The sequence below is a fragment of the Rhinopithecus roxellana genome, chromosome 6 (genome assembly GCF_007565055.1).
Source record: "Rhinopithecus roxellana isolate Shanxi Qingling chromosome 6, ASM756505v1, whole genome shotgun sequence".
NCBI lineage: Eukaryota > Metazoa > Chordata > Mammalia > Primates > Cercopithecidae > Rhinopithecus > Rhinopithecus roxellana.
In genome coordinates, this window is record NC_044554.1 from 10792896 (window position 1) to 10810112 (window position 17217).

Sequence of the window (17217 nt, forward strand, 5' to 3'; positions counted from 1 at the left end):
TTCATTTGGCTCATTGCCTCAGGTAGCCACTGCCAGAGTTGACTTGAAATCTCACTGCATCCAAAATAAGAAAAAAAAAGTTTTCTCCATTTTTCCCACTGATGATCTAACATTCTGCCAACTAAGTATGTATACAAAATGGGGAAAATTAATTTTTTAACAACCTAGAATATTATCAACTGTAGCTAGCTTTAAAGCAATATGGACCACATGTGGTGAACACACAAAATTATCCTGATAATCATTTAGGCATTTTAAAAATAATTCAGAATATACTTTAAGACCTTATACTCTCAGCTAGGTCATTCTTATAAATATCCATTATCTTTGTTCCTGAGATGTACTGAAAGATAAATATCCATTATCTTTGTTCTTGAGAAGCACTGATTCATAGAGATTTGTTACTGATAGGCGGCCAAGCAAACAATCACTACTTTGATTTGTTTAGCCTGCCCTCTAGAGGTCACTTTTTGTACTACATCACATTCAACCTTTTTCCTCCCCCCCTCAGCTTTGCCAGATTCCGTATAAATGTTGACGTCTCTTGAAAATCCCTTTAAATTCCTAAGAATTTAAGAGAACTTAGTAAACAACAATTCTGGATTTGTGACCAAAATTAATCAATACTTTCTTACCCATCACTCCAAAACCTGTGCCTGCAATCAAATACAAAAAAAGGAGTATCCCCTGTGGCTCCTGATAGCTCTGTGGCTATGAAAGTCACTTAGTAGCCCACACGTTCATCTGCACCATATGAATGACAGTAATAAAAGCCTCACTGTGGTGTCTAGGATTAAACTAAATGATAGATTGTACGTGAACATGTATTCTGGAAAAGTATGTAAACATTGGGCAGTAATTTTTATTTTTAGAATATTTTATACAAGTAAAAGACTTAAATTCTATTGTCCTCCATTTGCCTCATGTTCTAGAGAAAACCATATGGGTCTCACACTGTTTTCATTTTCTTTAGACTCCTGCGACAAAATAGTGTAGCCCAGCTTTGTCATGTGGCTATAATTTAATTTCCCTCATTATCTATGGGCTTCTATTCCTCTTGCCTCAGAATCAATATCCATCAGTTTTGTTAGTAATTTTCTTCTAAAATGTACCAAGGGAATTTTCTGGAAAAACAACAATTTCAATTTTGTGAGCATAAGGAATCTTGTTTCCTCCTTTGTGCATTCCTGACTTTTGTTCTTGCTGTTTCAGATTTACTATTGGAAGACACAGAGTTCATCTAAAAGAAACAGACGTCACATTGAGAAAAAGATCCTCACCTTTCAAGGCAGCAAGACGCATGGCATGTTGCCGGGGCTGGAGCCCTTTAGCCACTACACACTGAACGTCCGAGTGGTCAATGGGAAAGGGGAGGGCCCAGCCAGCCCTGACAGAGTCTTTAATACTCCAGAAGGAGGTATGGAATGGATGCGTCTCTAAGATCCCAGGAACATATGGCATAGCCTGAGAGGTTTTGCCTGACAGAAGGGCTACTGATCAAAGTATATTCTGGAAGCCAAATGTGATTGAAATTCCCATAGATGAATACAGCATACACAAAGCTACCAAAATATCAGATCATATGTGGCCTAAGTGTATGTAGGAGGCTTCAGAACCCAAATTGCTGCTCTGAAATGCCCTCTCCCTTGACTTAAAATTTTTCTCTACATGCACTCTCTGAAACCTTGCTACTTTGACATTTATTTGGATCATTAACTTTCTGATCTGAAAGAGGTTCCATAACTTCTCTTAGTGTCAGTAGCCTCATCTGAAAAGCCTGAGAACCAAATTAGATAACCTAACAAAAACACCTGGAAAGGAAAATATTTCTATAAGTTATAGTTTACTTCTGTAGCTTCTTTCTTAGTGCACTTCTCTAATTTATTTGAAAGTTGAACTGAGTTAGAAGGTTGCAAGTCTTGACCAAGTGGATTGGGAAGAGGAGGGAAAAGTTATTGCAGATATGGGCAACTGCAAGGGAGGCAGTAAGGGAGGACGGAATATATATTGATCCAGGAGTCGGGTGAGAAGGAATTTGGACACAGGGACAATGGAGCCTTGTGGGTGATGGAGAGAGGGGCCCATGTGGTAAAAAGAATGAAGATTGGAAAAGGCAATAAAATAAGCTTTACCTATTTTAAATTTTGCAACAATATGCCACTATGACAATGGCCAGATAACTTCTGTAGATTGCTTAGCTCTTTTTGATAAAAGAAGTTCACAGAAGATGCACCCCACCCTGGCTGCTGATTGAAAGATTCATGATGTGAGCAGCTGCCCAGCAGCCTCTGAGAACCACCCTGTGTTCCAGCTCCCATCTCATTATAAGTTTTTGTCCTCACTCTCACTGTCCCTTAGAGAGTCAGGGCCCTTCCTACTCAAGGCTTTCACAAGTGAAGCCTCACACTGGTTCTTTAGGTGATTCAGGGAAAGGTGTCATAGAGGAGATGATCAGAGAATTGAAGGATAAAGAAGAGAGGAAGAAGTATGTCTGAAGACACAAAGGTATGAAATAGCCTGGCTCCTTCAGAAAACTGCAAGTTGCATGGCCAGAACTGGTAAGAAAAGGGAGGAAGGTCAGCTAGGGAAGGCCCAGATCATGGATGGTCTTGGGTGCTGTGGACAAACCTGCAGGCCAAAGGCTGTTAACCTGGGGACTGAAGTCCCTTAGGGAGTCAATGAATGGGTTGAACGAGCTCCATGAACCTCCTGAAATTGTATGCAAGATGTGTGTATATTTTTCCAGGGAGTGTTTATGGCTGTCATCAGATTCTTAAAAGGGTCTGTGATCCCCCCCAAAGTAAAGAACCACTTATTGGGTTGGGGAAGCTTAGAAGCCTAGAATTATGTGCCAGGCATGGTTTCAGGACCAGCCAAAGACATCTGAGGGCCTAAAGCAGGGAAATGGCAAAGAAGATGGGGATAGGAAGAAATGGATATGGTTTAGATCAAGGGAGTGGAGTTAGTGTCTGAGGAGATGATGGAAATGAGGCAGATAGGGAAGTTCAGGTTGACTCTCTGGTTTTTGGCTAGAGTGACAATAGGGAGAGTGGTTCCATTAGTTCATTTTCAGGGGCAGTGGTAGGGGAGGTAACCATTGTGAGAGAGAGCTGCCACTAGCCATCATCCTCATGAGGAAGTGAATAAAAGATGAGCAGACATGTTTCCTCTGGTGATTTGCCAGCCTCTGCCACAGAGAACCTGGGACCCCTCGGGCCTTCCCAAGGGCCAGGGGTGTGCCAAGGTTAGGCTTTTGTCCGTTCATCACCAGATCCTGGGCAGCTGTCAGCTCTCAGGATAAGAACGTCTCTGCACCTGGGCGTGCTGGCCCAAAGCCCACCAGGCAGGGCATTCTGACTGTTTGGAGACACCTGGTTTGTTGGAGAAAACAGTCCTTAATGGTCCAGAACACAGCTGCTTCCACTCACAGATCCGGTTAGAATAGTTTCACTTGGTAGCTAGTTTGCTTCTATTAAGACCCATTCATGAGTCAAATAAGGACTGCCTCTTTTTAAAATATTAGGTTTGAGTCCATCTAAAGGCAAAGTCATTATGTGTTTTGAGAGGATGGTTTTATTGAATATAAATGTAAATGACAGGAGAGAAAAAGGAAGAGAATAACTAAATGGGTGCCTGTCACAGGTTTGTACTAATGTGTATTTTCAGCTGAATCAGGAATGAGTTACTGAAACCCAAAACCTTAAATCGTGTGAGCACGGTGAAATGTCACTTTAATACATGTTAAAACATTCAGAAATCTCTGTGTTGACTGTAAGTTCTCCCTGTAAGTCCCCAGTGCTCCCTCGTCTTTGAAGATTGTGAATCCAACACTGGACTCTCTCACTTTGGAATGGGATCCACCGAGCCACCCGAATGGCGTTTTGACAGAGTACACCTTAAAGTATCAGCCAAGTAAGCTGTTGGGAGGAAGAAAAGGGGAGATATGGTTTTATTTTATTTTATTTATTATTTTAATTGACAAATAATTGTACCTCATCATGGGGTACATAGTGATGTTTCGATACATACAGTGATCAGATCGGGGAATTCGCATATTCATCTTCTCAAATATTTATCATTTATTTGGGTTGGAAACATTTAATATCCTCCTTCTAGCTGTGTATGGAACACCAGAACTTAGTCTTTGTTTCTAGCTATCCTTTTGTATCCTTTAACTGATCTCTCCCTATCTCGCCTTCCTCCTGTCTTTCCTTTATCTCTGGGATCCTGTGTTCTACTTTTTACTTCTGTGACATGAACTTTTCTTAGCTTCCACCTATGAGTCAGAACATGTGGTGTTTAACTTTCCGTTAGAAATACAGTTTTTTTTTTTTTTTTAAATGGAATCTCGCTCTGTCACCCAGGCTGGAGTACAGTGGTGCGATCTCGGCTCACTGCAAGCTCCGCCTCCCGGGTTCATGTCATTCTCCTGCCTCAGCCTCCCAAGTAGCTGGGACTACAGGCGCCCACCACCACACCTGGCTGATTTTTTGTATTTTTAGTAGAGATGGGGTTTCACCATGTTAGCCAGGATGGTCTCCATTTCCTGACCTCGTGATCCGCCCACCTCGGCCTCCCAAAGTGCTGGGATTACAGGTGTGAGCCACCGAGCCTGGCTAGAAATACAGTTTTAAAAATACTTAACTGTTATCAGAAAATACAAACTAGTTTTTCTTTATGTCTTTAGAATATATACATATACCTTCAAGTGTTATTTCAGAAAGAACTTCAAATCTTACTTTTTAAGAAAAATGATGTATATATTATTAAAAGTTAAGTAATCTGTAGAATAATACAGACCTTTAGGGATGGAGTTTAAGTGAGTGCTGTCATTAAATCAGATACACATTTTCTGTAAATAGAAAATAGTTCCTTTGGCACAAGTCCTCTGAAGAAAAATGTTTGGGGTTGTTTAACAATACGACTCCACCTGCAAGAACACAGGGGAAAAAATTCTATTGTGATTCAACCACAAAATTCTTCTAGTTTATTAGCCAGTAGAGAACATATTCCCCCTTGTGATATGATATAATGATATGATATGATATATGATATGATATGATATGATATGATATGATAGAACATAGTATAGAAGCTGTTAAAAAGTTATCACTTATTTATGCTGGGCAAAGAGTGAGTGGGATTATAAAAGTCAATGTAAGCCAGGTTGAACATTTTTAGTTGATGTATTTATTTATAATAGTATTCCTGTCACAATTAATGGAGAATGCACTTGTTTGTTATTTCTTATTGACAGTTAACAGCACACATGAATTAGGCCCTCTGGTAGATTTAAAAATTCCTGCCAACAAGACACGGTGGACTTTAAAAAATTTAAATTTCAGCACTCGATATAAGTTTTATTTCTATGCACAAACATCAGCAGGATCAGGAAGTCAAATTACAGAAGAAGCAGTAACAACTATGGATGAAGGTAAGATGGGTATGTATAAAATCCATATAATCATAACCATCATGAAATAAAAATCTTTAAGTTTATGCTTTCTTTTTCCTTCTTGCTATGGAGTGTCTGTCTTATCTGATTAATGCAAATACTTATTTGTAATTTCTCATTCTGATATATAATCAGCTATTTAGTTCATATTGGACTGTGATATTTTTCAACTATGTGAAACTTTTTAAAACTTATATTAAAATCTTAGGGCGGGAGTGAGTAAGCATAATATTTGCCACACTTGAATTTGAAGTTCAGGGGAATGTTGTTTCCTATTTACAACTGTATATATTATATACATGCACAAACATGTATATGTACACATACATATAATACATATATGCATACACAGACATACGCACCTGTATACACACAAATATATGTAATTTGAGTTCTGGTCCTGATTTACTGGAAATAATTTTCTAGTTCACATATCGATTTACATTTTCTAGCAAGGAAATCGAAACAGTTATTAAATAGTGCATTTATTTTGTGTTTGAGCAACAGATTTTACATTTTGGTATGTACAAAGAAAGCAAAATAGAGCATTACAGTATTTAGAAAAGGAATTAACACTTCTTTTCATACTTTAAAAAGTTATTCTGAAAATCTTGAGATTCAATGAAAATTATCAAAAATATTATAAAAGATTTTCTGGTTTTGCATGTCTCTAAATTGTAGAGTTGTTTAAGTATTATTCATTTGACTATCTTTGATAGCATAAAAAATTGACAATTTCTGTCCAAAAATTGGTTTGAAATGTCCTAAGCCTTCTTACATAATAAACAAGTATGAATAATGCACCTTAAGTAATGTGTTTGAATACTGGGTATTCAAACTGGGTATCCTGATAAAATTTTGGTACTGGATTTGAATACTGGATAAGTTTGGGGACACCAACATATCTGTGTCCCCTATACCTGATGTGGTACACTTCATTCTTCTTGCATGCTTTAGCGTTTTAATAAGTGTTTTTGTATTGCTATACATGCTCATGGGTGTGTTACATCTAACTATATAGTGTCCTGTTTCTGTTTCCCTTCATTAAAGCTGGTATTCTTCCACCTGATGTAGGTGCAGGCAAAGGTAAAATAATTCATCTGCATGACTTTATACATGTGTGAAATTTGCAATGTGAAACATGGGGAAGTGCAGCATGGGTAAAACAGAGAAAATAAAATATGCCTTGAACCACCAAAAGAAGAGATCTCATCCAATCTTGGCTTTGAAATTAATTTCTAGCCCTTTCTTTACAAGTAAAAAGCCACATATTGAATTCTCAAAAAATTTTTTCTTGAGACTTATCCCTGGTACAAATCCTAATCTTAGCTTTTAATACTATGATTTTGGCTGGATCAGACAGGACCAAAGCTGTGGATTTGTCACAGATCCTCTATATGGCCATGCCACATTATTTGAGTTTCAGAAATATTAGCCCTGTGATGGAAGCAGCCTGGTAAAAATCAGATCAACCAAGCTTCCTGTTCTATTCTGATTTAGCTGCTCTTCTTGTAGACACAGTGTACATTCAACTGCCATTGCTCAAAACCGTCTATTTGGAATTACAGCATAGCAATGCCCTCCAACTGGTTTGGGATTAAGTCTCCCCGAGCTTAGGGTCCCCTACAAGTGAGTCTTCCAGGTGACCAATATGGTCTTCTCAAATGTGTTATCCCATCCTGTCTTCACCCAACTGCCTAAGTCTCTTCCTCCTGAGTAACAGCCAACAATCCACAATGGATTACTTTTGTTCTCCTTTATTTCTGACAGCTCTCTGGGTCAGAAAGATTTGTTGGGAGAATGGTGCTTGAATAAGTTGTAATATGTCTTCCATCTGTGGCAATGCCAAAGATGCCCCAGTCTTTGACCCCTGGCTGCTTGTTGACCAGTCAGCTTTTTAGAGAGCAGTGAAGCATTTGCCACTGGGCACTGTTTTCACGTGGCATGCCCATGATCAGGGGTTTTCCTGGGCTTTCACAGATCAGGTGAGTGTAAACAGGAATGAAGAAAAGGAAGACCAAGAGAAAAATGTGCTTTGCCCTATATTATTCAACTCTTGTGAGCTTAGACTTGATAGATTTATTCTATTTGCTTAGAAATTTGCTTATATTCAGAGCTTTGGTAAATTACAAAATATCAATCAGATAGATTTTGGAGGTATTGAATAAGAACTATAGCCATTTTCAGTAACCTTAAGAGTATTATATTATATTTGTAGTTTTAGACTTGAACAGACGAAGTTGTAAAAATTCAAAATTTCTATATCATAGAAGATGTAAACTTACTTCTGTTTATTTGTATCTTCCTTCCTATGATAATTAGATATCAGTTAAAATCATTAGTTGTTTTACAATAATGTACTGCTTTATAACTTCAATTGGAGCATTTCACTAAAAGCCTGGCCTTGTTTCCTATACAGTGGACATGTCACTGTGGCCGTGCCTAGAGCTGATAGCAGAGAAATTGTGCTTGAGCAGGACTGTCTGTGAAGCAAGTCTGAATTCTCAATGGACTTGTCACGTTAGAAGCAGATGTGCACTCCACTGGAAAAATCATCACCCCTCTGTTTTTAATAAATTAAAACTAAAATCTTTATTTAAAGAGTTTTGGTTTTACCATTTGATGTTACTAATTTGAATTGTGAGCTGCTTGTGGTTAGCGAGACAAGCAAAAATGGAGTGTCTGAAAGTTCATTAAGCCCCCAGTATTAACATCTGATGGATCTCAGATAAGGAATAATGTTTAAATAAGGGGTAAAAAAAGCTAAATCTGACCTTAATTTTAATACGGTTTATTTTAATAGTTTAGCAGTAGTTGGCCGGGCGCGGTGGCTCAAGCCTGTAATCCCAGCACTTTGGGAGGCCGAGACGGACGGATCACGAGGTCAGGAGATCGAGACCATCCTGGCTAACACAGTGAAACCCCGTCTCTACTAAAAATACAAAAACTAGCCGGGCGAGGTGGCGGGCGCCTGTAGTCCCAGCTACTCGGGAGGCTGAGGCGGGAGAATGGCGCAAACCCAGGAGGCGGAGCTTGCAGTGAGCTGAGATCGGGCCACTGCACTCCAGTCCGGGCGACAGAGCGAGACTCCGCCTCAAAAAAAAAAAAAAAAAAAAAAAAAAAAAAAAAAAAAATAGTTTAGCAGTAGTTAAATATGGCTTACATAAAAGGATATTTTGCCATGGTAAGACTTTTAACTGCTCAAGCATAATTTGTGATCCTGGGATTACCTTCCTTAAAAATAGTTCTTTTTTTCAATCTGAAAATGAATTCTATCCTCTTCTCTATTTCCCTTCTCCATGTGGAGTTTAGCTGCTCTGTGACAGGAGAAAAATTAAAGTTCTCCACTATCCTTCCAAATTTTACTTTTTAAATGTATCTTTTAAATTTTTATTTAAATCAGGACAAAAGGGAATAAATAAGAGATGAATAGAGATGAAACATGTGATATCCTTAGCTATAGAAGCATCAACATGGCCGGACATGGTGGCTCACACCTGTAATCCCAACAGTTTGGGAGGCCAAGGCAGGCAGATCACCTGAGGTCGGGAGTTCAAAACCAGCCTGGCCAACATGATGAAACTCCATCTCTACTAAAAATACAAAAATTAGTTGGGCGTGGTGGCAGGCGCCTATAATCCCAGCTACTCAGGAGGCTAAGGCAGGAGAATTGTTTGAACTTGGGAGGTGGAGGTTGCAGTGAGCCGAGATTGCACCATTGCACTCCAGCCTGGGCAACAAGAGCGAAACTGCATCTCAAAAAAAAAAAAAAAAAAAAAAGAAGCATCAACATCTAATATGATTTTATTATGAATTATGATTTCATGAAAATTGGTTTTAATTCATTTCTGATCAAAGAGGGGAAAAGAAATGCATCTGAGTTTACATTTTTAAATTTTCTTACAGATTTTAAGAGATGTTAATGAAACCTAAGTTTTCAAATGTATAATTACAAAAGGATTATAAACCTGAAGGAAAACCCATGATAATTCAATTAACTATATGATGCCATACTAACCCTTCTTCTTACATTCTCCTCAATATAATTAAATACTCAAGACCTTTGAGTCATTTATTTTTGTCCTTTTCCTTGTTGGATTAAAGCTGTCAATATTTGTGTAGGAATTACAGTTGATTGGCATATTTTTTCAATTTCTGTGTCTCTTTAAATGAGGCTGGTTGTGGTGGCTCATGCCCGTAATCCCAGCACATTGGGAGGCCGAGGCAGGCAGATCGCTTGAGGTCAGGAATCTGAGACAAGCCTGGCCAACATGGTGAAACCCTGTCTCTACTAAAAATACCAAAATTAGCCAGGTGTGGTGGTACACACCCGTCGTCCTAGCTACTCAGGAGGTGGAGGCAGGAGAATTGTTTGAACCCAGGAGGCAGAGGCTGCAGTGAGCTGGAGGCTGCAGTGAGCCAAGATTGCGCCACTGCACCCCAGCCTGGGGGACAGAACAAGACTCCATCTCATAAATAAATAAATAAATAAATAAATAAATAAATAAATGATTTCAGGGTCTGGAATTCTAGGAAGTAGACTTGTGAAGGCATGTGTGGAAACGAACCAAAAATGTGCAGGCTCAAAAAGATTTATGTTCCCAGTTTTGCTGATGATCCACAGTACCATATCCATTGCATTTGATCTGGCACTCTGGGAACCAAGCATCAGAATACTCTCCTAGGGTGATTAGCTGAAATACAGAAACAGGGAGAAACTAACTGGCAAGGCAGTAATCTGCATTCTTGACCTAACGTGCAGCCTGCTGTGGGCAAGCAGTTAGGAGTGAGCAGAGAAGGGTACTGAGGATCAGCCAGTGCTGAACCCCTTCTGTGACCTGACTCTCACTGCGTTCTTTTACTGAAGAACCCATACATACAAAATGAAATTCCTTTTTTGGCCTAAACGAAAACAAAACAAGACAGATCTAGAAGCATAGAAGGTTCAATCAATTCAACAGTGAACGTCTCTCTGGCACATAAAATGCACCCGCCTTTGTTTAAGAAGCTGTGTATAAAGACAGTAAGACAAACCCTGGCCTTGACATGCTTAAAATCTAGCAGGTAAGACCAACGTAATAAATAATAACATTATAAATTGACGCTAAACTAGAAATTGGAGCAAAATGTTACCTGAATACAGAGGCGTGAACCATTTATTTTGCCAAGCAGAATCAGGAAAAGCTTCACAAAGAAAATAATATTGAACTCGGCCTTGAAGCCCAATTTTTGTTTTGTTTTATTTTTGGCAGATGAGTCAGGGAGTTGCAGTGTGTAAAGTCTCGGTAGGGGTCATAAGCACATGGGGTTTGAAAACATACCAGATGTCTGGGTTATACCAAGCAGTCCACTTAGGCTGACATGTAGAGAGTGTGTGGAAAAGAGAAGACCCTGAGATGGGACTGGAGCAGTGGGCGGGGCCAGATGGTAACAGCTCTGAACGGCTGTGAATGCTTTGCTAAGGAATTTGTATTTCCCTATAGGCAGAGTTTTAAACAGAGAAGTCGCTAGATTAGAGTTGTAGTTTCAGCAGCTAAATGTAGGTAACTACACTGGTGGTCTCTAGAGAGGAAGACTTACAGCTGGGAGAGGCACACAGGAAGCAGCCCGTTGGGAAAGCCCAGAGACAGGGTACACTGGAGCTCCCTGTATGGTACAACATAGGTGCTCTGTGAGTCAGAAAGTGGATGAGTGGCAATTAAAAGGAAGGAGAGTTTGAATTCTCTATAGTAAAAGTGGCTAAACAGCATGCCTTAGGAAATTGTGGTATCTTTTCTGGGTACCTATAAGAATAAGCTAAATGCAAATTTCCAGTGTATAATACTTTATTATTAACTGTAACTAGTAATATGATGCTGTACATTAGATCTCTAGAACTTGTTCATCTTATAACTGAAAGTTTGTACCCTTTGACCAACATCTCCCACTTCCCCAACCCCCACCCCACCCCTAGCCCCAGGCAACCACTATTCTACACTCTGTTTCTCTAACTTTTTTAGATTCCATATGTGAACCCCAAAAATCTGAGACAGGTTTTAGTTAATTTAGAAAGTTTATTTTGCCCAGGTTGAGAACATGTTGCTGTGACATACCCATAGCTCAGGAGGCTCGGAAGACATGCGCCCAAGGTGGCCAGAGCACAGTTTGGTTTTATACACTTTAGGGAGATATGAGACATCAATCAACATATGTGAGATGAACATTGGTTTGGTCTGGTAAGGCGGGACAACTCGAAGCAGGGAGTTTCCAGGTCATAGGTAGGTGAGAGACAAACGGTTGCATTCTTTTTGAGTTTCTGATGAGCCTCTCCGAAGGAGGCAATCAGATATGCATTTATCTCAGTGAGCAGAGGGTGACTTTGAAAATAATGAGAGGCGGCTGGGCGCGGTGGCTCAAGCCTGTAATCCCAGCACTTTGGGAGGCCGAGACCATCCTGGCTAATACGGTGAAACCCCGTCTCTACTAAAAAATACAAAAAAAGCCAGGTGACGAGGCGGGCGCCTGTAGTCCCAGCTACTCGGGAGGCTGAGCCAGGAGAATGGCCTAAACCTGGGAGGCGGAGCTTGCAGTGAGCTGAGATCAGGCTACTGCACTCCAGCCTGGGCGGCAGAGCAAGACTCCGTCTCAAAAAAAAAAAAAAAAAAGAAAAGAAAAGAATGAGAGGCAGGTTTGTCCTAAGCGGTTCCCAGATTGACTTTTCCCTTTAGCTTAGTGATTTTGGGGCCCAAAGATTTATTTTCCTTTCACACACATTTAAGTGAGATCATGCAATATTTGCCTTTCTGTGTCTGGATTATTTTAGTTAGCACAGTATCCTCCAGGTTCATCCATGTTGTTGCAAATGGCAGGATTTCCTTCTTTTTTAAGTCAGAATAATATTCCATTGTATGTGTATATATATATGGTAATTTCTTTATCCATTCATCTGTCAATGGATATTTAGGTTGTTTTCATATCTTGACTTTGTGAATAATGCTGCAATGAACATAGGAGAGTCGATACCTCGTAGAGATACTGATTTCATTTCAATAAAACTAGAAACAAAATAATAATAATGAACAGTTTAGAGAAGAAACTCTGAGAAGGGAGCACCCATAGAAACCAATGTAAAAAATAAAAAGAAACTAAATGCTCTTTTGTTAGAAGTATTTTGCTCTTCTATTAGTAAATGCTCTTTGTGTTAGAAGTATTGTGGTTCTGCCTTGAACATCTTCCATAATTACTCCAAGATTAAATTCCTCAGTTTCAGGATTCCAAAATTTTTTAAGAAAATTAATGTTTTTCCTGGGTTGCCATCGATGTTTTACACATGTGTGCATATCTACTGTCATTGATTGATCGTATTCCTATTATTTTTTCCTGTAAGAAGAATATCTCAGAAAACTAAAATTAACTAGGTCCACAGAAGGACTCTGAATAATTCAGTAATCAGTTTTGCCCTCTGCTGTTTCCCCATGCTTAGCACAAAGAGATACAAAATTTGCATGTGTTGTTGAATTATATTTTAGAAGTCAAGAGCATTATTTAACCGCTTTAATATCTTTCTTTTCTTAATTCTAAGAAGTGTAATTTTATTACATTTATTTGAACAAAGGTCTTTAGCTTCTACATTTTATAAACATGTCTTGGAATATAATTTTAGTGTCTTGGTAAACCCATTGATGCTGTCTGATTTACTATCCTAGTAAATTTTATGTGGGATAATAAATTGATCTTATTTTTTAACTGCTGGAGTTAACACATCTGTAAATGTTTCGTTTTTAGTTTAAGCTATTGAGGTAGGACTGATAGAATTGCCAGCCTCAGGTATTCAAATAACATTTTTTAATGACTTTAGATGTTGTCTTTACCCAGTAGCAAGCATGTAGCATCATCTGGTCTCCATAATTTGGATTTTTAAGAAGCTATTTAGGTTGCACTATGATTTTTCAGAAAATGCTTTGTAACAGACAGTTAACAGGTAAGATTGTCTTGCTCTCTGGGAAATGTTACATGTAGTAGTTTTTACTCCTTTTATTTATTCTTTCTTAACTTCTGATAGAACATATCTGGAAATTTCTTTTGCAGCTTCTCTTCCAACATCCCCTAATCATCCATCATTCTCTAAAGCAGGGGTTCCTTACCTGGGGTCCCTGAGTTCCCCAGAGTTTGATACTCAAAGAAGTCTGTTTCTTGAAACAGATCAAAAGCGCTGTCCAAAGGGGCATTCTCTGTCACACCAACATGGATTTTTCAAAGACCTGCATTGATATGACAAATAGAATTGAAAAGTAGCCACATAGTATTGGGGTTTACCTTGGGATCTCTGACATTCCATGACAACATCTGTCCCTGGGATTGTTCAGCAATCCCCCTCTCCATCACACATTAATAAATGAAGACGGTGACATTTCCTGGGACTGTATCTAATGGACAACAGTTAACATTGTTTAGAACCCATATAATAGAACTCATAAATTTTAAGATCATGCATCATTATTTCTGATCATTAATTTATTTCCTAATGCTGTAATTTAAGAAACAAAAAATATTTCTGTAATGAAAGCAAAGCATGAGTGAACCCTAAATTTTAGCAGTAAATTCTTATTTAATTCTATTTGCATAATTTCACAGTATTTAAACTTATTTTATATTCGTGTGTATGGTGCTGCAATATGATTGTTTGTTTTATTTTTCTATTGTATGTTTAGTTCAAGCAGTAAATCCCAGGATCAGCAATCTTACTGCCGCAGCTGCTGAGACCTATGCCAATATCAGTTGGGAATATGAGGGACCACAGCATGTGAACTTTTATGTTGAATATGGTGTAGCAGGCAGTAAGAAACAATTTCATTACCCAATTTTTAATTTGGGGGATGCATTTTAAAAGATTAAGAACATTCTTAGGAATTTACTATGGATCATCTTGAAAAATAACTTGATCCAATTAAATGAATGACTTATCTAAAAAAAGTGTAGTGAACCATCAGCCTACCACATATTATATGCACAACTAGGAATTGCTTTTTTGTGTTATTAAGAACAGATGGCATATGTTCCATTACGTATGTTATTTTCATATCATAGTACTTAAAACTGGTTCTATGCCCACAACACATAAACAAGAATAAGAAGGAATAATTATATTTGCAAGTACAAGTGGGAAAAAAGAAAAGGTTTTTTTTTCAAATCGTACTTTGAAGTAACAGAAATCAAACTGACTTGAAAGTATTCATTTTGTCCTAACTAGCCTAACAGAATTTTATAAGAAACTGCAGAAAATTAATACTTTGGGAGCGCATTCATTATGTTTTAATGTTTGATATGTTCTCAAGTCAGGCACTCTTCGTAGATCCTGGCCACGTCTACTGGGAGATGGGGCAGCTTTCACTTTCAGCAGTTTGTGAAAACCCAGTGCCCCCCTCCTAAATGCAGGGTGCTTACATAGAACAAAAGAGGTGGCCTATGTTTGTGACAAAATGTTGAACAGAGTCCAACTTTCTGTTTAAGCCTTTATCATGCAAGTAAATATTTTTAGAAATGACGATCCCTTTAGAAAAACCAATACCTGGGAAAGGTTGAATCAATTAATTGGATACATTGGAAGGCATTTAAGTTTACCAAAAGATTCATCTTGTGAATCTTAAAAAACAATTCTTCCCATAGTTCATTTAAGCTATTTAATGTATAACAGTTCTTTTGATAAACATCTTCAGAGAAACTCAACAGTTTCATAAGGCAAGGTGCAGATAAAGAACCTTCCTTTGTGTTAAAGAGGAGAATTAATATAATGGGAATATATACAATTAATAAGCAAGCTAGATACCCAGTCTGTTTTTCTTTGAGGATATTTTCCTGTAGGTCATTTAAATTGATATATTTGACATGACTACATTTATAATAATCTAAAATGGTAAATCTAAGCATCCTACATCTTGTCTTTAGCTTATAAAGAATTTTCCTTTCTTGAAGCATTAAGTGACTTCTGGTCCCTTAAAATATTCAAATTTGTTGTTTTTGCAAAATTTCCATAGGCAAAGAAGAATGGAGAAAAGAAATTGTAAATGGTTCTCGGAGCTTCTTTGGGTTAAAGGGTCTAATGCCAGGAACAGCATACAAAGTTCGAGTTGGTGCTGTGGGGGACTCTGGTTTTGTGAGTTCAGAGGATGTGTTTGAGACAGGCCCAGGTGAGGCGCACACCACACCTGTTCTGGCTCCCGCTCAGAGGTGGAGGCCGCCAGGTGCTCCAGCTGGAGATGGGGGCTGGTGGAGCTGTGTTATGGGTAGGGCATGAATGTCTTTCTATGGGGCCCTGTTGGGTTGGGAGTTTTGGTTTTTGTCTTTGGTTCTTTATATCAAATGAATTACAGAATTTAGCAAATCATCTTCTAGCCACATTATTACCAAAAACCATCACAAAAATAGACTTAAATATGATTTTAACTTATGTTATGTAAAGAATTCAGTTGTTCCTATCACATGTATAAACTTTCCCTCAGTGTTAAACTGAAATTTTTAACCTGAGGTCAGGAGTTGGAGACCAGCCTGGCCAACATGGTGAAACCCTGTCTCTACTAAAAATACAAAAATTATCTGGGCGTGGTGGTGGGTGCCTGTGACCCAGCTACTCAGGAGGCTGAGGCAGGAGAATCACTTGAACCCAGGAGGCAGACGTTGTGGTGAGCCAAGATTGCGCCATTGCACTCCAGCCTGGGCAACAGAGTAAGACTCCATCTCAAAAAAAAAAAAAAAAAAAGAAAAGAAAGTCACAATTCTTTATTTCAAAATTGCCTACAACCCAGCAGAACCCTGCAGTCTGCTTAGACAACTGATACAGATATTATTACATTTGTATGGAACAAGAACTTGTACAATTCATATGCTACATTTTTTATCACACCAAATTTTACTGCCTGTATATATTTACTTCTGTGAATATTATCAAAATATACAAGTAAAAAGTGAAGTTTCTAAAATAAAGAAAAATGTTCATGTGAAATGCAAAAACATTCATATTTGCTCACTAGATGGAGAACAATCTCTGCTTACTTACATTTCAACAAGAGTTGTTTGTGGTACATGTTCACTCTGCGGTTCATACCCCTATGTTATTTTCAGTCACTGCATGCATTCTTAAAGAAATGTGCATATCCTGTAGAATACATTACACAATGTATTTTTTGTGACTTTCATTAACAAAGCATTATGATTTTAAAGTCAGGTTTTACAGTTTAGAAAAATATAAATCATAAGTGGTTTTAAAAAAGAAACCAACAATAATGTATTAAACTATATTTTAAAGATACTCGTTTGCTAAAATCATAATGTTTTAAGAAAACCACAGATTTTCTGTTATTCTGTTTTTGTATTTCATATCCATTTGTGTACATAGTTCTAGGAAAACTGTGTGTTAAACTTAAAAGGGGAATATCTAATCAATTTGTAGCTAGTTTACAAGGTTTTTGTTTGTTGTTATTGATAACTTTTATTTTCAAAATGCTAAAAGCTCAAGTAGATATTATCTTCATATATAGCTGGAATGCTAATAATAGTAATGGGACTAGCATTTAGTCAGCTCTCCTATACAGCAGGAAGTGGTTTTCTCATTCAGTCCTTACAACAATCCTATGCTGTAGGCATCATTATTACTCCAATTACCCCTCAAGTCAGAGAGGTGGAGTACCTGCCAGGTCGCCCAGTAGGAACGTGATAGAGCTGGGATTAGAAGCTTGTCCTTCCATCTCCAGAAGAAAGGCCCTCACTGTACCCCCACTGCAAGGTCA

General features: G+C 38.2%; 1 protein-coding gene across 6 annotated transcripts in view; it reads left to right on the top strand.

The window, feature by feature from the left end:
• NRCAM (neuronal cell adhesion molecule) overlaps nucleotides 1-17217 on the top strand; it is a 323278-nt gene that overhangs the window by 288356 nt on the left and 17705 nt on the right. For 3 of the 6 annotated variants that reach the window (XM_030932832.1, XM_030932836.1, XM_030932834.1), the window contains 3 exons: nucleotides 1213-1417; nucleotides 3790-3912; nucleotides 5258-5443. In XM_030932832.1, the coding sequence (XP_030788692.1) occupies nucleotides 1213-1417; nucleotides 3790-3912; nucleotides 5258-5443 (514 nt within the window). Of the gene's footprint in view, nucleotides 1-1212; nucleotides 1418-3789; nucleotides 3913-5257; nucleotides 5444-14145; nucleotides 14272-15468; nucleotides 15622-17217 lie in introns of all 6 variants that reach the window. The other 3 variants (XM_030932833.1, XM_030932835.1, XM_030932837.1) reach the window with 2 other exon arrangements.